The sequence below is a fragment of the Numenius arquata genome, chromosome 1 (genome assembly GCF_964106895.1).
Source record: "Numenius arquata chromosome 1, bNumArq3.hap1.1, whole genome shotgun sequence".
In the NCBI taxonomy this organism is placed as follows: Eukaryota; Metazoa; Chordata; class Aves; order Charadriiformes; family Scolopacidae; genus Numenius; species Numenius arquata.
This window is the reverse complement of record NC_133576.1, coordinates 25,970,223-25,992,115: the sequence shown is the minus strand read 5'-3', so window position 1 is coordinate 25,992,115 and position 21,893 is coordinate 25,970,223. Positions and strand designations below refer to the sequence as shown.

At 47.0% G+C, this 21,893-nt stretch overlaps 1 protein-coding gene across 1 annotated transcript; it reads right to left on the bottom strand.

Moving 5' to 3' along the window:
- Positions 1-115: 115 nt before the first annotated feature.
- Positions 116-21,523, bottom strand: LOC141464871 (T-lymphocyte activation antigen CD80-like). Its single transcript, XM_074148023.1, has 5 exons — positions 21,436-21,523; positions 8,219-8,557; positions 5,300-5,581; positions 3,189-3,314; positions 116-222 (listed from the first exon to the last, which is right to left on the bottom strand). The coding sequence occupies exons 1-5, from the start codon at positions 21,521-21,523 to the stop codon at positions 116-118; spliced, it is 942 nt and encodes a 313-aa protein (XP_074004124.1).
- Between the last annotated feature and the right edge of the window lie 370 nt (positions 21,524-21,893).

The window sequence follows — 21,893 nt, the reverse complement described above, 5'->3', positions numbered from 1 at the left end:
TTAAAAGTCATACATGGTTTTGTGAGCTACCATCGCACATGAATCTAATTGTATTTGAGAAGCCATTTTGCAAAGAGAAGAACAGTGAAGAAAACTACCTGCAAATGCGATCTGGTCATACAGATGATGTTTCAGATGTCACTTTAGAGCTCATAGGTGTCTTCATACATTCTTTCACACCCTCTTCCACTGAATCCTGAGGCTTACAACAGTGAGAACAGACTGAAAAAGAAGATCCCTCATTAGTATTTGGAATTCCAGAAGACATTAAAATGCTGAATCCAAATGTCCTCTTCAACAAAGTAAAGTATAACTGAGAGTGGGGAGAGAGGAGAGAAGAAATTGAAGAAAAAGAAATCTTTTAGGTCTAGTTACTTCTATTTTTCCTTGGCAAGACTCATCCCTGCAGTACATCTGAACACGGCTGGCCCATAGCCATAGTCTGATCTGATAGAAAGCTCTGTTAGATATAAATGTTATCTATATAGATTCATATAGATAAAACAGTTCTCATTAGCACAGGGCTAGGACCTCAGCCTGGCACAAAGACAGGTTGCTACATGCTTAGATAATGTCTGAAGGGAAATAATAGTAAAAGTAACATGTCACTAAATGCACTTTACCAAGTGAGTGAAAGAACATCAGTGTTAGAACCAGCCAGCCAACTCTTTCAGTGCTTTAAAAGGAGTTCAGATTAAACAGGTCCCCTTAGTGTCTCAGCATCTGTGGATGACTTTTGTTTTAGCAATTCAAGCTGAATGTCTCTGTACTGTTACAGCAAATTGTACTTGCACTAACTTTACAACATGGACCCTAAGATATGCTTTAAGTGACCTCTAATCTTGGTGTAATCTTGCTGCTTTGTGTTAAATTAATTGAAGAGTCATTAAAAAAAAATCAGAGAGTTTGCATTCTTAAATTACTGCAAAAATAAGCAAGTTAGGCTGTGAGCTCCTCAAAGCAGGGGGTTGTGACCCTCAACAAAGCATCTACGTGTTTTGGTCACCACCACAATCACACACCTGAGAACTCCCGTTTCCATTTTGCTCTATCTTTCTATTCTTCCCTCCCACACTTCAGCTCTTTGAAGCATGGCTTTTTGAGCTCAGAAACCACTCTTAGCATCAAGGCAGCTCCCGACTCAGCTTTCCATATACCAGCATAACAGAGGTACTCGCAGACATATTCTGAGCTCCCACAACAGCTCTTGAAAGGTGACCTGTAGCAACACCAGCAGGAAGCATTCTTAGGACAGGTATTTCCCTTCCCAGACAGGCGGCAATGCACAGCAGCACTGAAATGTGACAACTGTACAAACTGGGAAGTTGGATGGAAACTCTAGCTTCAGTTTCTTACAGAATATGCCTGGTCTGGAAAGCGACTGTACAAAATAGCACCACCTGACTCGGCAAATCTACTCCCTGTGCATATTAGGAAAATAGGACTGAAAGGGACATTCCAATTCATGCAGCTCTGTCCCATGCTGTTGCAGGTGAGCACATTCTACCTCATTGGTATGCTTTTTACATCTACTTTGAAAGTAATTTGGTTTCTATATAAAAGGCTATCTCAGAATGCTCCAGAATCTTACTAATTTAATGGTAAGGAACCTTTTAATTTCCAGCCTATATTTGTTTAGAGCCAAACCTTCCAATTCCAGTTCATTTTCTCCTATAATTAGAAGTTCATTATCCATGCAGCTAACAGCACAGGCTGTGATCAGCTGTGATTTTCTTGGTTCAGCCTGCTTGCTGCTTTCCCATTGACGTAGCCCCAGGGAACAGCAGGAGAGAACCAGCACTGGTGTCACAGGGGCATAAGTGGAAAATGAGGATGTGCACAGGTGTAGCCAAGAGTCACTGCCTTCCAGAAGCTTCCTTTGTTTGTGATAAAGCACTAAAACAAAAATTAGCCCAGCCTGGCTCAGTGGTCACATTGGTTTTTGAAAAGATGTGGTTGTGAGGAAGGGAAAAGAAAAATAGTAACGCTACCTCCATACCTCTGACTTGGGAGTGAACTTGTCTGAAGTTGAAACAGAGGTAGCAGAGGACACAAGCACGACAAACTTACAAGTGTCCCTAAGTGAACTGAGTCCCTGCTGCCTAGCAAATAGCCTCTTTCCAACAGGGGATACCGCTGCGACTGTGATGAGCTAAGACACTCAGACTGGTGGCTTCTGGTTTAAGTCGGCTGAACATAGAGCACTCTCAGTGTGGAGTTCTTGTCTCCAGACTTCACTTCCCCAGTGACCTGACAACTTGATTGGGTGATATTTATAACGTGTTGCAAGGCCTGCTGTCTTTCTCCAGGACTGCTTTCAAAGCTGCTAACAGGGTGTGGATAGGATATCTACCGCTGTTGACTTTCAATACTGGCTGGATATCTAGCTGCTTTTATAAATCCATTAGATGTCTACCCACATCTTCAGGGGCTTTCTGGCTAGGTCAGCTTAGACATGATTAGGAGCAACAGCTAAAAGATGAGATTTTTTTTGACACACACGCACAAAAAAAATCTGCTCAGCTGCCAGCTAACCCAAGATGCTTGAGGTCCTCTTTGCCGTTGAAAAACTCCTGGAGACATGTCTGGAGCTACTGACAGGGCACCTCACCTGTGCCATTTTTGGCCACACAAAGAAGACAAATCCATCTCTCCTGAACGGGGTTCTCCTAAAAGTGGGACGTTGCTGTGCTTAAGTCTTTTTTGTGGCCCTAGCACTGTATTTTTTTGTAACTTTGGCTCTGTGACTTTTCTGAGGGATTGTCTAAGTAGGGTGTGTAGAGAGATCCCATTTTGAAACTGTCAGAACTCAGCTGTATCTATCATAATCATGAGGTTCTTGGCATCTTCAAGCATCTTAATACATAAAAAATGGAATCTCTAATTTGTGAATCTCTTCAATTCTATATTCCTCTGATTTTGGAAATATTCTGATCTGCTGTCAAAACTCCTCATCACCCCTTCACTCTCAAACCTGAACCCTAGCGCTGCCTGCACACAAAATGTAGGAAAGTCCTGAGCTGGACTTAGATTTTGTGACAGTAGATGCTGCATTAAAAAAAAAAAAGGAAATGAGAAGACGGTACAAAAATACCTAGTGTGTCAGTATAGTTTCTATAAATGCATATTTTACATAGAAACTCCATAAGCAGTAAGAGACTGCTTCTTGCAAAAGGAGCTACACTTACCATGCCTTGGGAGGTATCTTGCTGCTAGGGTAATAGCCAAAAGGAAGATGATAATGATGATACTTGAAGCAGTAATGACATTATAAGATGAAGGCATGGTAGGGACAACGCAGTTATTTGTTTTTTCTGTGACAGAAGAAACAAAACATAAGTAAAGGGCCCAACAGCATATTGACATTTTCATGTAAGAGCAGCTACCTGAATTTTAGTGGTTCTGGCCAAATTCTAACTCAGATATACAGCCTGAAAATGTACCTGTTCAATAAACAAACAGACAAAACTGGCACCTACATTTCTTCCATTCCCCAACATTTGCTATGTGCTGTGCACATTCACAGAATTTGAAATGCTGGATCTTTGTCCAGAACAGGACTGAGACAGGCAATATTTAAAAACACATAAGCTGGTTTTAAACAAACTGGTTAGGCTTGGTGGAAAAGTCTGAATTTGTACCTAGAAAACTTCCATTCTCAAAAGTACTCTGCAGTCTTTCTTACTGTTTTCACCAGATTTATGCCTAATTTTTTCCCTCTGAATTCACAGGTGATGGAGAATGATGCATTAAAGAAACTAGAATAGACTTTTTTCTTCATGGTAGGAGGAGTGTTGTGGCAGAGCTCAGTTTCAGTGGATCTGGAGCCACCGGAGCTTTTCACCACTGGGAATGACCGTTCTGGCACTTGGACATTAGAGTGGATCATGGGCTGTTCTTGTACAGTACAGGACAACCCTAATTCAACAGGAGGGACAGACTTGGTGCATGGTCATAGGTCTTCAGATTTTCATCATCTACATCTGGCACAATTAAGCAACATTCAACTTCTAAGTGTGATACATGGTACAATCTTCCCCTCCACTGTAGGGTTTGCCTCCTATGTTTACCAGAGGCTGTATTCTGTCTGGAACTCCATGTTCATGAAAGACTTGTTAGGAGGACAATTTCCATCGTACCAAAACGGGAGTGGTTCCACACCTTAAAAATCAAAAAGTGGGGGGTTTGTGACTGCTGTTGTCACTGTTGATTACACCCTCCTCTGAGAATCAGTGTGATAACAGTGTATTACTATTACTACTTTTTTTTGTTGCTCTCCTTTTCTACGTAGTTGATATTTATACCCTTCTTCCGTTACCATCTCCAGGGGCATTATGCACTACATCCAGCAATAACCAACATTCATATAGCACTAGTTTCTGGCATTTGTCCTGAACCTGAATGACACCTCTCCTCACAAGCCCCTTAGATTATAGTAAGATTGATGAAGAAGGTACAATTCCATAGGAAAAGTAGTGCTTCCTTAGCTTCCCTTGAAGGTGCCCTTATCTCTACAGTGAAAACATCAGACCCAGAGACATTTCAGAATGCTTTTTTGGTAACAACATCAAAAAAAAAAACAAAACCCCCTTTTGGCTTTAAGAATTTTCTTGCAAATCACCTTCTACTGCAAAACATCTGGACTGTGGTGTGCTGCCTTCCCTCATGCTGTTTTCACTTGTGCCTCAAGCTTTTCAAAGCACAGACTTATCTATTATGTTATCACTTTTAAGCCATGCACAGTAATGGAATATTTTCTGTATGAGTTAACCTTATATTAAATATGTGTATGAAAGCAGAATTTTGTCTAGACCCCAGCTGACAGTTTCTGTCAGTGAAGCAGGAACAAACATGCTTGTTAAATGAGGAAATTCTTTTTAAATGCAGCCAGTGGCTTTTAAGGCACACACATTTCTCAAGTCCCTCCATTCGAATACCAGGTCCGTGTCACACAACTGGCAGCAAGACTGCTCTGGTACAGAGGGGCATTGAATGGTGACCACTGAGGCTGATATCACCAGATCACAACAGGATCCAGCTGCCCTGTCAGCTCAGCTGTGACTCACGGTAGAGCAGCAGGAAGACAAAGCCATCTCTGCTTGTCGGTCACTGTTGCAACTCTCCTCTCCCATCCCTGCTGTCTCACAGCCTTTGAAAAATTTTGGTGTGCAGCTCACAGGTGGGATCTTTGGGTCACCCTTGCATGAACAGATTCCCAAAAATTTAGCACTTTCTCAGAGAGGCAACTCAGCAGGTTCAACAAAATGGTTTTGTAGCACAAACTATTAACAAAACCTACTCAGAAGCAAACTGGTGGACTTGGTCAAGCCATCGGATTCAACGGAGCAAGTGAAGATGACATCTTTGGTTACGTTGAGCTGCAGTTTGCCAGTGACGTTGTATGGGCTGAGGCTGGACTCGGACACCCAGCTGACATTCCAAACCACGGACTCGTTGTTGAGGGCTCCGGACATTTTGGGTTTGGGGAAACCTCCATAAGAAAAACATGTTACCACCATCTCCGTTGATTCACAAGTATTAGCGGATACTTCTGCTGTTATGTTCGGCTCACTGAAATCGGCTGAAGCAAGAAAGATTTAGTCAGATTCTGTCAGATTACAGAGAGGCCTGCTGTCCTGATCAAATGGTCAAAGCAAAGACTCCCCCACAGGGCACTCTTCTTCCTCTGTCAAAATCTTTGTGGTTTTTCTTGTGCCTTAGCATTCTCCCCACAGCCTTGACTGGATATGGCCTTGGCCTTTGCTTCTTCTCCTCCCTGGGCAGTACACAGACTTCATGAGCCCACCTCTCCAATGCCACTGTTTCTCTCTACATACAGCAGTTTGTGGAACAACAGAAGGAATTATAAAACAGGTAGGAAAAATACAGGCCTGAATAAAAAAATCCTTATTACAGGCAATGGTATACAACATCCTTTTCCCTCCCTCATTAGTCCCTTCCCAGTCAGAAGCTCACAGAGGGTCCATCTCTCGTGGGAAAGGAAGTGAGTCACTTTTTTTCTCCCAGCCAGGATGGCCAGCATTTTCCGCATGAAAATTTCCCTCCAGAAAGCCCACCTGGGAGCAAGACCCAGTCATACAGGTTTTTTCCGAAATGCATAGCAATACACAGGTCCTCCCAGAAAATGTTCTCACTGGACTTTTTTCTCATCGCCAAAGCCTATTTTCAGACGTTTCCCACCCACACAGCTTGTTCCATGTCTTCCCGCCTGGTAAGATGTATTGCTGTGCTTGCGAGGCTGCATGGTGAAATGGATGAGAGAATTAACATAAGTGAAGAAGGAGAAGAAAGGTGGTGTCATTTTTAGCCTGCTTCCCTTTGCCAATCTGGTTCACCATGTTACTGTAAACAGTTGCATTGGTACAACTGAGGATGCCCATGGCTTGCAATAAACAGCCCAGGGTGAGGAGGAGGAGGAAAGGGATGGCAAAGGACCTATTTAAGGCAACTCTCCCACTGGAAAAATCTCCATGGGACCACATCTTTAGCAAGAGAGGCACCAGTCAGAAAAAGAAACTCAGCATGTGGCTACCTGGTGGGCGTAAGTCACACCACCACCACTGCTGCCAAAGGCATCAAATTCTCCCTCCCACCCCTGCCAGCTGTGGGTCCATAGCCTGCACACCCCCTCAGGCGCTAGCCCCAGCCATGGCTAGTCCAGGCAGAGAGCTGTAGCACCTTGCTCAACTCACTGCAAAATTTTGGAGCAGCTAAGGTTTTGTCTGTGATTGCTCCCTGCCTGACTCACCATTTGACCACATGGCTGCTGGGATCTGTGCAAGGCAGACAGCCTTGAGGTTGTAGCGTGTCTTCCACGGCTTCTGCTGACCATGAACCCATGGTCTAGGCTACCAAGTAACTAGCAACTAGTGAAATAAACTTGCTCAGCATTGCATGGCTGACCAGTGGCGGACAAGGAGAGACCTGGATTTCCTTCCAGGTCCACTATCTGTTGAGCAATACAGCATTGACATCCAGTCTGGAAAGGCCCTTCAAACCTCCCAGATTGCTTCACAAAGCCTCCGCCATCAGCCACCAGTGAGTAACACCTTTCCACCTCTCTCAGGGTAGTCGGACTCCAGCGGCGGCAAGGAGGCCTTCCCCTTTCCTGATCCCCACAATAACTGATCCCACTTTTCCAAATGGAGCAGAAGTCTACCACAATTATTACAACTGTCCTGTTAAGACAGGAAGGGGATTTCTGGAAGGAAAGAAACTGGAGTGCATGTGGGGAGGAAAAGAGATCCGTTGTTTCACGTTTTTCGTGCAGTTGACGACTCAGCCCTCACAGCTAGAGAGGGTGCTGGCAGCGCACTTCCCTTTTTTCATATTGGTTCCCAGAAAGGTCACTAAATTTGTCTCCTTGCACATATGCCCCACCATGCCCTCAGACAGGCAGGCAATGGCCAAACTTCAGGAGCTTGGTTTATTTGCTGAGAAATCTCATTCCAAATGGGGAATGCTCATTCACTGGCTTGTCTGGAAGATTCCTGGAACTCTCTCCTGTTAAAGGTATTCAAATGTATATATATATATTTATATATGTTACCAGTATCTCTGCCTTTGGTTGAAACCAACCACCACAAAAACAGTGGTAGAAATGGAAAATAATGTCAACGGAACTTTTTGTACCCTCTAAGAAAAGATTCAGATTCATTTTGAGCAAAGGAACTCGGTTTGGTTGTGGAGCTGCAGTGTAGCGGAGCTGCAGTGTAGCCTGTGAGCTGGCCAGCCCCCTGGGAGACCCTGGGCTCCCAATGGGTTGGATGCAGGGCTGGGATGCTGCTGTGGTCACAGAGAAGCAATGTCACTCTGCTTGGACGCTTCCTGTGCACCAAAGGCTTGGTCCCTGCTTTGCCCAAAAGACAGCAGGAGGCAGAGATGGCCTAGGGCACCCACCAGCAGTGGTACCTGGGGAGGTGTATCATGAGGGGTCCATGCCCAAGAGGGAGGCATCAGGGGGAGGATGGTGGGCTGGTGGTGGGAAAGGTGAATTTTCTGTACTGGGGTAGCTTTGGAAAGATAAGAAGGGAAGTTGGTAGAATGGAAATACAAGGGCCTTAGCACACCTTTCCAGCATTCTTTCCTGATGAAAGTCTATCTATCTGCTACACTATGACTAAAGTTTGGAGGAGTGTCTTTTACCCCCAGAAGCTGGCATGGGAAAGACTCGGGTGTTGGGAGGTAATCCACCTACCTGCAACAACGAGGGTGACAGTCTCATCACACACAACAGATGGGTTCTGCGAAGATTTGAGGTGCTGAACTACACACTGGTAAGGGCCTTTGTCCGGGATTTCCACGGGGGAGATCCACAGGGTGAAGTTTCTATCATTCATCTCTGTCCGGTTCTCGTATCGCTGGTCCTTGGAGATCTCCTTCCCCTCTGCGTAAGCAAGTACTACCTCCATGGTGTTCTTCTGCCAGTAGACCCGGTAATTATGTAGGCTATCCGAGCTGGGAATTTCATGACAACAAGGCAGGCCAACTGTTTCCCCCAGTTTGCTTTTGACTTCTTTCTTCTCCAGTGCACAGCCTGGAGGTGGGGGTGAAACAAAAGTCAGTGAGACAGTGGTATAGCCTTGTGCCAGGACCTGCTGCATAGAGCTCACCGCTTTCGGCTCTGTCCGCGCCCACTGATGTTCCTCATCACCCACTGAGCTGTTTATATTTTCAGCTCTGCACTGAGGGGAGGGCTACCTTGGCAATGCCTTTTACATGATGCACCAGTCCTTCTGAAGCTGCTGAGCTAGCGGGCACACAATGATTTCTGCATGGATTACTGAAGGCAAAGGCAGAAGAGTTACCTGCCTGAACAGAAATGATGCTGGCCTCTTAAAAATACCCACACCTCAGAATAAGGAATTGCCATTATTCATGTAAAGGGATAAAAACATACATGACCAAACTGCTGTCTCCTCTGGTCTGCCTTTTCAGAGCCCCATGTTTGGAAAGTCTGTGTCACCCTCCAGTGTGTTCCCTGCATGCCAAACGGGGCCCTAGTGGACTACTAGTTTGGGGTTTTTTTTGGAAGGTTTTTTTTTTTTAAAGAAAAAGCCCCAAATCCTACAAGAACCCAGAAGCTAGAAGCAGCCCTACAGTGATAAACAAAGGTTACAGCCACACTGTCATCAGCCTCCTAGTACTAGCAAATGAAAAATTTTGCGAAGTCTAGCTAAAACAAATTTATATTTGCGACGGTCCAGGAGCCTCCCTTGGGATCACTTGCAAACCAACACAGGCATTCCCCAGCTCCTGGCCAGTGACTGTGTTGGTGCCATACCTAGTACACAGGCATGTGACTTCAATAACAAACTGGGGCCCTTGCCAGGGGAAATTACCTACGACTTTGACCAGGTTAGCAGTAATCCCCCTGCTTTGCACTATGACTTCTATGCACACCGCTCCTGTAATCAGCCCTGCTTTCCCACTCCCCTTTCTCTTTCCAGGGGGTAGGCGCTCACAGGGGCCAGGACCTGAAACGTGAGGGAGCAGCCTAGCAAGGAGCTCCTGCTGTTGCTGGAAGAGTGACACAGTACTGACCCGTGTGGTTCTGTGCTATAGCAAGGCCAGGGCAGATGGTTGGGCTTTCGCCTGGGTTTGTGCCACTGTCAGGATGATGCTTATCCCCATGCAGTCTGCTTTGTTAGTCCAGAAGGTCGAGTTGCTTTATGTTTGCCCTGGCCTCACTATCTTAGCACCCATCTCCAGTAGTGGAAGGGGGATACCCATCTGTTACACTCCATTGGCTGAGAGCAGAAAAACAAGGAAATAGCCAGCCTCAGGACAGAGAAGATTCAAACTCCCTCTTCCCTCCCTGCAGAATAGATCTCAGTAAATCTCTCTGCGAGAGAAAGTGGGAAAGTCCTGACCAGGCAGTGTGTCACTGATGGGAAGAGTGCAGCATCACCCATCGGTGGACGTGAGACCCCATGTGCAAAGCCTCTGCCTGAAGCGTGAACTGAACGCTTGACAAAGCTGAGCCTAAGAACTGCCACCCACCTCCAGCAAAGTCTGGCTGGTGCTGGCGGGAGACAAGCAGATGCTCAGCCACTGCCCTGGCACAGACAGATCTTGGGGCAGCGTTGAGGGTCTCTTGCTGAAGTTAAAGCCAGACAGAGAGCTTGGGAAAGAACATGAAATAAGCTTTCAGCCCCCTCGCCCCTGGCACACCTACCCCTGTCCCACTTGCATGGTTTACATTAAATCTGTAGGAAACACACTGAAAAATACTGGTGAGGTCCTGGCAATGCTATGAAACATTTTAATATTAATTAAACAAAATAGAATACGTAATTAAATGAGCAGCTTCTCATTTAACTGGTTTCCCTTCACTCAGCTATTTAATTGGTCTTCCAAAGGGAAAAGATTCAAACACTTTTTTTCCCCCCACTACCCGTACTTCCCCTTATAATGCATCGCAGAGTCTGAGCAATCAGACTGGGGCAGACCAGGAGCCTACTCAGCCTGCTGACCTGTGTCAGCCAGCAACTGCTAGCAAAATGGCAGAAAAAACAGTTCTTCCACACTGCAGGGATAAGAACTGCCATACCCTGCCAACCTTTGGTAGCCAGGAATTTAGGGATTTCTTGTCATCAGCAGTTTAATCGCTGCTGCTAGACCCACCCTTCTGGAATAGTTCTTGCCCCTTCGGGAACGCAAGTATATTTTTGGCTTCCACAACATCCTGTGATGATGAGTCGCACAGATTGATTACATGCTGTGAGAAAAAGCATTTCCTTCTGTTCACCTTAAAAGCAGCCCCCTCTAGGCTGTGATTCTTGAAGTTCCTTCTCCTGTGTGTCTGCATACATTCGTGTGTGTATGTTTTTTCCCTTGACCACATCTTCGCTTGTTCTCACACTTCAGCTTTTACTATTGCTGGAAAGACTCACAAAAGCAGCTAGTCAAACTTTGGGATTGTGGACCCTGATAAAGACAATTTTCTATTTTCTTTTGTAGCAGTAGGGGAAGAGTAGGCGTACAGTAAATGTCAGGGTGACATCGCATCATGAGTTGCATGAGGTTCTCCACGCCTTGCCCCTAAGAGTCTCCTTTGCAACCAAAAAGAGAACAAAAACCTCCTCAGCAGTACATGTGCAGGGGCTGGAAACTCCTGCTGATGTCACATCTATTCTTAAAAGGCTCTGCACCCTTGAAACTGCAACCTGAGTGCTGCAAGGCCTGAAGGAACCAAAGTCCACGAAGAGTCATTCAGCCCCACAAAAGTCCCCTTTCACTTTAAAGGTGAACTGCAAAGCAAAAATGAAAATTCAGTTCTGTCCCATTTCTGTGCTGAATGCTCTCTGTAACGAGGCTGTGGGGGAGGTATCCACCATGGAAATATTTTTTAATTACTTTTCTAGAAAAAAAAAGGTCCCTCCTCTTCCCACCCCCCATTGAAGCCCACCCGCTCCCTTGCTGTGCGCACGTGTTGTTCCATCACTGGAAGGCTGCGGCATGTGGCAACACTGAACCGATGAAAGGGTTGACTTTCTGTTCCTCGGGCAGAAAAACATGTTTCATTCAAACTACGCCTGTGCTGCAGATGACCCACATGGCAGGGCTAATGAGAACAGAAAGGCGAGTGTAGAGGAAACCCGTTCTTTCTTGTTTGCTCCAAGAGTCAGCAAGCAGGAGAGCTGTTGAGCCTGTATCCCTATTTCCTTCACTCCTTCACTGTGTTTCAGAAATTCCTCGGCCACAGAGAGCTTGGCTCTCCTGACCACACGTACAGTCAGGCAGTACAGGAGAGCAGATTGCCTCTGGGACAGAAGTCCTGTGGAGAGATTTGACTGTAAAAGGCAGTAAAAGACCACACCATGATTTAGAGAAGCAGTGCTGAACTGTTGGAAACCTTCAGATAATTCCTGGTGAACAGAAACCCCAAAGTCATTCTCTTTCCCCTCCGTCCGGCATTTCTCTGCCCTTCTGAACTGCTTTGCCTTTTTTTTGATCTGACGTTGTGCTAACCTCATTTCACACACAACCCACACAGCAACACACATGGTGGGAAAGGTTCTCCTTGGTGGGCCTGGAGTTCTTTGCTCCTCCCATCCCCCGTGTAAGCAGCAGGTAAGAGAGTGGATCTGCACACTTTTCTAGCCAGAAGTCCCACAGAAAGCTCTGAGGAAAATTGTAGGTGGACCTCCAAAACCAGGAGGATCAAAACAGCCTTGCATTGTTTTTTTTCCCATAAAGTCCCCTATTTATCTTTGCAACAGCAGCCGGTGTCTCTAGTCTTACTTTACCAGCAACACTAACTTTGCCTGGACCATGCACCCAGGACTCCTGCTCCGCTGGGGTGCCAACAACTTTCTTGCCCTCCGCCTGTGCGTGGGCTGGAAAAAGGGACATGGGGCAGTTCTGGGAGTAGGTGCACATCAAGTCGTGGTGAGGCAAGGGCAATTCTAGTGACTGGCACTGGGCCAGCTGAGGAAAACACGTCTCATGGACCTGTGGCTTTCTCCTGGTGGCCATCCCCTAGGGTCAGTGCAGGAATCCCACCCAACAGTCCCCGGGTAATTCTGCAGCTCAGGCCCATCATTTTCTGTGAATAGCACGTTCACCCCAAACTTGCAGGATTTATCCTTTAAGGACAATACAGTATTTTACAGGGATTTCCAAGAAAGACAGATAATCATTTGAAAAATTGAGAAATTTTGAAAAGCTAAGTCTTTAAAAGACTAGACACTCCCACTTGATCTTTTCTTTATCCCAGGTGATTTTACCAGTGAGGAATCAGATTCTCCCAAAGCCTTCCATAGAGTTAAAATTCAGCAAGCATCCTGTGCTACACTGGAATACATGAAGAAATGCTTTGCATTTAAATCAGCATTGTGACAGACTCCCGTGAATGCACTGTTCACAGGAAAGAACTCATTAGATGCCCAGGTGACTTCTATGTGGAGACATCGTGACATTTCAGCAGCACATAAAAACACTGCCTTCCTCTGCTTTTTGCTGTAAAGACCCCGCGAAATGAGAAAGATGGGATGAAACAGAGAAAAGGAGTCTGTGACTGCATATTAACCCGGGCATGAGTCCCTGGCAAGCCTCTAAGGCTCCTTCTACCCAGACTCCACTCCAGCAAGTCAAGGCATGCAAAGGGAGGTCTCGGGAAGCAGGGAAAGGAGGAGTGACCCTTTCCCCTTGCACAACCCTAAGCCCAACCTTCCGGTCATGAACCACAGGCCTGCTGCTGCCCTTCCACTGCTCTAGGTTGCTCTGGCGAAGTAAAGCAGCTGCAAACCCAGTTTGCTTTGCTCATGCCAGGGTGACCTCTTGTGAGGTCATGTTCTCTTACTCATCCCAAATGCGGTGAGAGAGAAAGGAGCAGAGGAGAAGGTGTCCCGAAGACAAGAAAAACAGCGATGCACATAATTTGGCAGTGGTTCCACTCTGTCTCACTTCCCTGTGCCCACTCAAGCTAGTCAAGCGTGCCCGTGGCCATTAAGTGACGGGATTAATCCCAGTTTAAAATGATGTCATGGCAGGCCTGAGGTAGGGAAACTGTTAGAAGAGGTTTTTCTAAAAGTTCATCTCTGCTTATATCTGCACCATAACCTCGGGGTACCCTGCTTAGAGCAGTATAGTAAGGGCACAGCACCCCTTACATGGCTTTATGCACTTCCCATCTTCACATTGACACATTCCTCCTAAACCTTGCTTTGCCCACCTCTATACTGCGCGATTTGGCAATGATTATAATATCTTCATGGTGTTTTGGTGCCCGACTCCCTCAGCAGCCTTTGTTCCATTTTAATCCTCTTTTGTTTCACATGCAAAGCCTTTAGTGAAGAAATCATGAAGTCATGAAGTGGCTGTGAAAACCAGAGGACACCTTCCTGCATCTACAGACAGAAAGACAGCCCATCTTTGGGGGTACACACTAATCCCATTATTTTTTTTCCAGCAGAATGTTAACTTGACGCCCTATTGATGACAAATGAAATTATCAATCTTATTTGTCTCCCTGAGCATACTTTGATAAGCAGTGATGTACTGTATGTAGCACACATTTTAAAGCGGTTCACCGGGTGCTCTCAACACATGCTGGTGTCCGATGTGGTCCCAGTTTTAGACATGCAGTACTCCCACTGAAGCCCTCCCTCTGACTGTGCTTACCTTTGCAGGTTGCAGACCAAATGATCTGCTTTCTCCAGTTAATCGCTGCTCAACAGAAAGCAGATTTCATGACCCCTTGATTGCCTTTTTGCCATGAGGCCAGCAAGGCAACCCATCCAGGCAGGGAATGAAAGGAAGCACCATTAATGAGTCACTACTCTGTCAAAAACCTGGCTTCGAAGGGAAGGAAACTCCATTAATCACAAAAAAAGTTCTATAATTGGCAATTAGCAACTGAGAAGACGAAAGGGAATCTGAAATACTTTGGTAAAGGGGCTCTCTGCAGCACTGGGGCAGCTCCAGCCAGCCAGTATCTCTCCCAGTATCCCTTCCTCTTGCTCCTAATGCGTCCAGTTCACCTTTCAGTACTTCTTGAGATAAAGATCTACTGCTTTCTGAGTCACCACTGCCCCGAGCTGGGACAAGCCCACCACCTGGGTATGTCCAGTCTGCTTTGTTTATAACATGAGTAAGATCACAACTCTTAACAAGCCAGTTAGCAAATTGCTCTTCTTACCACTAGCCAGGAGGTCAGATCCAAGCAAGAAGCTGGAGATGAAATGCCAAAGTTCTTGGGGAGGGATGGGGTCTATATTGTGTCTTAAGATCTTTCTCTTTGCTGCGGACCCTTTTGCATGGGTGTTGGTTGGGGAGGAATGGAAGGAGGGCTTGCTTATCTCCTGTGCTGCATACCAGCGGGGACAGCAGCAACGGGGACAGAAGGAAGTCTTTGAGTCGGGGAAAGCAGTGAAGGGAAAAGTCTTTCTGAACCTTCCCCCTTTCTCCATTCCCAGCACGTGAGTGGATGACCTCGCTAGAATAAAAAAGGATAGGGTGGACACTAAATCTGGATGTCCTCAGAGGATTTGTATATTTTAGTTCCTTCTGAGATCAAATTCCTGCAACTGGCTCAGCACTCTTACGATTTCCCAGTTTGGGGGCAGAAACTAGATGTGAAAGTTGTGTAAGACAGGCCTTTGGGGGAGATTTGTCGCACACAAAGACAAAAATAAATTTGTTAATTTTTTCCCCTGTGGACTCTGTCCCTTGCTGACTGGATCACTTTATACTTCCTCTATATTTATCTCCCAGCTAAAGATGTTCTCAGATAATTTTCCCTAATTCCTCCAGCACCACTGCCATGCATACTGCTGTCCTCGCAGCACAGCTTTTGAAGTTGAGGTCCTCCTCACTGCTTCAGGCCCCAGTTTTCTTCAGTGCTTGCTAAATCTCACTGCCTCACAAGCTCCCCAAGTCGCCAGCCCACTCTTGAAACTAATAGAAGGTGAAAGTGCCCAGTAACCAGGAAAATCAAGTATGATACCTCTCACATAAGCTCACCCAAAATTAGAAAAATTACGAATGTATTTGGTTTTTTTTTGCTTCTAAAGTACTGGCCCACAGGCATAGCAATATTCACCAGTGCAGCTAACAACACTACAGGCCTGCCAGCCATTATCTTGTTATAAAAGCCTTGCCCCTACTCAGACGCTAACTCACGAACACTCTGCAGACAACCTTGACAATAACCCTGCAGCTGGAGGACTGGCAGGAGGAGAGATTAAACAGCCTTATATAGGAGTGCAGTACGGTGAATGGTAATTATCGGAAAGATGACTAATGAAACAAGACCAAAGTGGTCCAGAGGTTTCTGAAAGCTACAAAAGCTGCAGAGAGAGTGAAATGAGAGACTTGGGCGGGGGCCGCTGGAGGCAGCGGCTGGGAGCATCGCAGGGCGGCTCGAGGAAGGGGCTCTCTCGGCTGGTAAGAAGCAGTGTCTGGTGGCGAGGCCTCTTCAGACTGAAGCAATTGCCATGGCACAGAGATGAAGTCTTTGTTTGCCAGGCATTTAAAACTACGCAGGGGGGCACCTGCTATGCCAAGAGCAGTGGTGTGCAGAGGGACTTGCCACAGTGGTCTTTTCTAACAGCTTTTTATATGGTACAGTAGCATTCCGGGCTTGCCAAAAGGTGAACATCTTTTGAGCGCAGTATAGCTAGAGATGCCACCGTTAGCCAGCAGTCAGCACTTTTATTTTCAGCCAGGGAGTCCCCTGGGACCAATGATATTTTAAAAGCATAACAGAGAAAAAGCCGAAGCAAAGCCTGTGGCATTTCTGCGTTGGGAAAGATTTACATACTCTCAAACGACCTCCTGAGACTCCTGATGGTGATGTCCCTCCAAGGGGACAGAACACCTACAATTAAACATGAAGTTCATCTATTTAAAAACAAAACTGGCCTCCTTTTGCCAAGCTAACAGCCTTCACTGCGTTCAGCACATTTGCCTTGCCATCTCATGAAAAATACTACATCTGCATGCGTGCAGCACTTACAGTAGGAAACATATGTTTAAAAGGAAGGAGAGTTTCTCCGAACATGGAAGTTCTTCTCCTGCCCGGCACGACCTCAGGGTGCAGCCAGATGACAAACTGGCATCAATCTCACACCTTCCCCACATGAGCAGAGGCGATCTGGCTCCTCTTTCTCTTCCAACCCCAAGTGGCCCCACTGCTTTCCTTGTCAGGCTCTTCAGAGGCTGGTTCAATATGTCACGTTGGTGTAAAACAAGGGGGAAAAAAAGAAACTTTCTGCTAAGCCGCGAGTCAAATTAGCTCATCCATGGATCAGACACATACCAGAACCAGTACAAAGGAGGGGAGGATTGCGCAGCTAGAAGCGGAGGAGAGAGGAGCATGACTGCACCTTTCGGTTTGGCCCCCTCAGCTGTGCTGCCTGCCTGCAGACCCCTCTGGGGTACACAGCGTTGGGTGTAAAAGCAGACTGGCACTGAAGAGAGCGGGCTGACCCCCACAGAAAACTAACATCTCACAAGTCAGGCAAGGGGATAACTCCGTCAGTGGCAGTCTTCATTTAGGTCAGATTAATTCCGCCCATTAAACCATGCCTGTAACTCAGAACTGAGGCGGCAAGAAGCAGGAAAAGTTGTGAGGGCGTACTGGGTGGCAACTTCTGCTGGTAACCTACCCAGTGTGTAAAACTTCAGCCCCGAACTTTGCATGTTTAAATGCAGGAATGTCTGACATTCACATTGCAAAAAAGTTACAAATGTCTCAGTGATCCAAGAAATGCAAAAAAGCTGTTGCCCTCAGAGTGATGTGAGCTCACTGGAGTTATCTGGGTTCATTTTGATCTAACTGGAAAGAGGAAACAATGTGGGTGAAAGGAGAGTTTGAGCGGTAGCTTTACAAACTCAGTATGCAGGCAGATAACTCTATTTTGACTGTTTAAGAATTGTAGCTTGTCTATGTTTAATTTGCTGTGTTTTTCCTAAAGAACTCTTTTGCTTAAAAAAACACAGCAGAAGAGGTAAAACAGAGTCTATAAGCAAAAGCCGGAGCCTTTAGTCGGGTTTCTGTTTCTCCAGACAAGCTGTTACAGCAGGTTTCACTCTGGATAGACAGACAGACAGAAAAAGGAGTTCCTTAGTTCCTCTGCTCTTGTTTTTGAACCAAAGACATTTAGTTTCTGCATGTCTGGAACAGGAGGAGACGGAAACTCATCCGAAAAAAGTAATTAAAAAACCAGCTGAAGGCAGCAAGAGCAATAAGATAGAAACTCAATTTGCATCCAGTGATCAAGTGGGAAAATCTGGTACGTAAAGAAAAATTTCTGCCATCTCCATCATGAAATCTGCCCTAGGCACAATCCATACGAGAGCTGGCACGGAAATTAGCCGCCAAGCCTCTAAATCTCATTACTAGATACTTCAATATTTGGAGGTGGCCATGAAACAAGGAATCTTTCTCGTTCTCGATCTTCTTTGTCCCTTTCCGAAACCGGGCTCCACTCTGAGCTCTTTATTGGCAGTAACATGTGAGAGGGGATTCCCAGAGTGAGTTGCTTGTGAGCCAACACCCGCTCGCAATGCAGAGGGAAGTGGCTATTCCCCACACTCCCAACTCTCCAATAACTCAGAAAAGCTATAGGGATTTTCCTCAAAACTTCCCAAAAAAATTCACCACTGGGAAGAAACCAAGCACTAGACGGTCCCCAGTCAGATGAAAAGACTCCAGAGGAGCCTAAAAGGAATACTCCATGAACAAAACCTGGGCTTGCTAGGGCCCTGCAATCAGTGCTTACACCATGCTCGCACATGGGGCAGGGAAAGGCCGTACTGGGTAACTTCTAGCAACATTTTCCTAATACAACAAACTGCGACTGAGAACATCCTGATATTCGTAGGTAGTTGTGAAGGTGCAATGGCAGGAGAAAAACAAGCCCATGGGAATACCGGCAATGGGTTCAGACTGTAAATAAGTAAGTTTGTGCTGTAATCAAGGCTGTAATCAAGGCTGTTCTGCCACTTTTCCAGTGTGCTGAGACAGCAGGGTGTTCACGCACATCAGTGTCTCCAGCAGCAGATGACATCTCAGAAGCAGCTCTAAATTACACTGGCATTTCAGTGGGTCACCTCAGGTGGACCCCAGAGCAGCAAAATTCAATTCAAGGGGAAACAAATGTATCTACGTAGTTTGGGCATACACGAATTCCTATGAAATACAACCTTCAAATCATCCTTTTTAATTAAGACCCTCTTAAAGACTTCTTCTGCTATGATGTAGAAAATCAGCCTGGCATTCTCTATATTACTATTTCACTCACGTAGGGCATACACAGAGCACCTGCTTTCATCCTAGCACGCTACTAGACCTTTCGGAGCGCTGTGGCATAGTGGTGTGCAAGCACCAGAACACGTGGACTAAAGCCAAGGATGCAAGATGTAGCCACAGGCTCTGGGTGCCAGCTTTGACTGCGCCTTCCTGGGGTCATGAGCCGTCCCACATGGGGTCAGTTCTGTAAATGCTGGCCTTGGTGACTCACTTAACAATGCTTGGGGAGTCACTGGCAGGGTGATGGCAGACTCCCAGGGCTTCCCCATCTTGCCATGGCAAGGTCAAAATCACTCCTTGTGGTCCCTGTGGGCAATCTAGGGAAGGCATCACCTACAAGTGCTAGTAAAGCTTTTAAAACCACTCATTTGTGGGTACTATACCATATATTTTTTAAGGGCCACTAGCGTAGGAATACTTCTTTTCAGAGAGAAAGGTGGCAGGGTGTGTATGTGTGCATACAGAGAGAGAAAGGAAGCGCCTCGGCTCTGCTGGTCTTATGTGTCTGCCAAGCAACCTGCTCCTAAAGTAGCAGGACTTCCACAGACTCATTGCGTGGGAAGCATCTAACAATCATGCCCCAACGCTGATATAATGCTTTAAAAAAATGCGTTTTTTCCACTCTGCCTCTTGCAGAATTAAACCCCAGAATTTTGTAATCGATCAGATTTGGAGAAGTAAGTCTTCTCAGCAACAGGATGACCTGCTGGCCTATGGATTTGTGCCTTGTGTTTCCTAGCCCAGGCACCTCTCCCCGCGCCTCCCTGCCTGTTCCCAAGCCCTCAGTGCCACCACCCTCCTTACAGCCCCCTCACAGCTGCCTCCTGCCCTTTCTGTCAGCTGGGCATGAGGAGGGGCAGCCCGGGCTCTGGCTGTTTGGGTGCCGCTCGTGGCTAGCCAGTGGCTTCCACACAGCAGGCAAGGAAGCGGCACCTCCGCCAGCTCTGCCTTCCTGTCAAATTTGGTTGAAACTGGGGAGGGGATTTGAAAGTTAGGACCAGGGGCCTAAGACACAGATGGAGAGACATAAAGCAGGATAAACTATCATTCCCTTAGTAAACCATATTGAAAAAAGTACAACTATAGGAACACCTAGTTTGCTATTATCAAACTCCTAGTTCTAGTACTGGATATTAGCATGTATCAGACTGTATATCCAAGTACTGCCCACCTTTGGCCTTGGAATCAGCATCCATTTTAGATGGAGCAGCTACACAAGCTGCTAATTACCACGTTTGTAATTACATTAATGACATACCACAAGCTCTTAAAACTATATATAGAGAAACAGTTCTGCACAGGATAGATTGTTTGCCCATTGCAGCATGGGCAAAAAACATCCACACTTGACACGTGGGTCGCAAGCACAGAGGTAGGGAAAGGAGTGTGTGGGAAGACAGGAGAGCAGAGATCTCACAAGTGGCATTTGAGGTGGTTTCTTTCTTTACAAGTGAGCTCCATTGATTCAATCCCTGTTAAATTATCTGAGTTTTAAGATTCTGAGACAAACTCAAAATGAAACTCAGCATCAAATATCTCCCAGTTTCACAAAATCAGCATGAAAAACTCCTATTTTTACATCATTTGATTTTTAATCAAAGCCTCAGTCCAGCCCAGGTTTGCTCTAGAGTATCGTTAGCTACAATGAAAAACTAAAATTGCCAAAAAGAACAACCTGTTTTGCATCCACAGTGAAACACAGCTCAGAAGTGAGTTTTGTGTGGTTTCAAGGTTAACATTTCACACATCTGAGAAGACTCATCCCAAGCTTCTTGAGGTCAGGAGGGACCTGTGGACTTCAGTGAGCTTTGCAGCAAGACAGGGGACAGCCTCCAGCATGGACTGGTGTTGTTGGAGAAAGCACTCACCGTGCGCTGCGCTGCCCACGCAGCGGAGAGCCCTCTGACCCGCCACGCAGCCCTGTTTTCCCCACTGCACATTCACTTTTAGCCATCCAAAAAACTGCAGAAATTGCTCTGTCACCGAAGCTGAAGCCTGAGGGACTGCATCACGTACTTCCTGCAGATGTCAGCTGCCCTGAAAACTCTCCTTCCTCTCACCTTACCTCAGCTGGGATAGGTGACCACCTTACCCCTCTGGGAGCTGGCAGCCTGGCACAACCATCCTGGGGGTCTGAGAGCTCAGGGGTCCTCAGCAAGGTCCTCCTTGCTGCCATGGCTAGTAGAGCCAGGCACCCCAAGCCCTGGCCCAGCCTCAGCCCTGGCAGAATCACAGAGTGGTAGGGACTGGCAACCCCCCTGTCAAAGCAGGTCCACCTAGAGCAGGTTGCACAGGAACATGTCCAGGCGGGTTTTGAATGTCTCCAGAGAAGGAGACTCCACCACCTCTCTGGGCAGCCTGTTCCAGTGCTCTGTTGCCCTCAAAGTAAAGAAGTTTTTCCTCATGTTGAGATGGAATTTCCTGTGTTCCAGTTTGTGCCCGTTGCCCCTTGTCCTGTTGCTGGGCTCCACTGAAAAGAGTCTGGCTCCATCCTCTTGACACCCACCCTTCAGATATTTATAAGCATTGATGAGATCCCCTCTCATAAGGCACCAGAACGAGTGCCCTGGGGGCCACTGTCCCCTGCCGACCAGCACAGGGCTCAGGCCCAGCGCACCCCCTCCCACGCTCCCACACCGCCCGCTCCTGCTTACCTAAATGAAGGCAGAGCACCACGAAGAGCCCGAGCCCCAGCCACCTCCTCAAGGCCAGCGCTGGTGGGGCGGTGGGCAAGCACTCCATATTCCTGTAGCTCCTGGGCAGGGTGGAGAGGGGGACAGGGTTAGCGGGGGGGATGGCACCCGGAGGAGCTACAGCACCCGCCACCACACCTCTCTCCTTCCTGCCCCAAAAAAACACCAGCAGAAGCCCAGCCCGCCCGGTTTCCTCCCCAGCACCCCACAGGGCTACCTGTGGCTTCCCTGGGTGAGCGGCCCGGAGGCCACCCCCTGAGGCAGGGAGGAGGTGGGGGGCTCAGCGCCGGGGGGCCATGGGCACCCGGCTCCTGCCGCAGGGCTGCTGAAGCTCTGGCTCCCTGCCGGGGCGTGGGGGGAAGGCTGGGCGGCGGGCGGGCGCTCGCCCTCATAAGTCACCTCACGCCCGCCCACGGCTT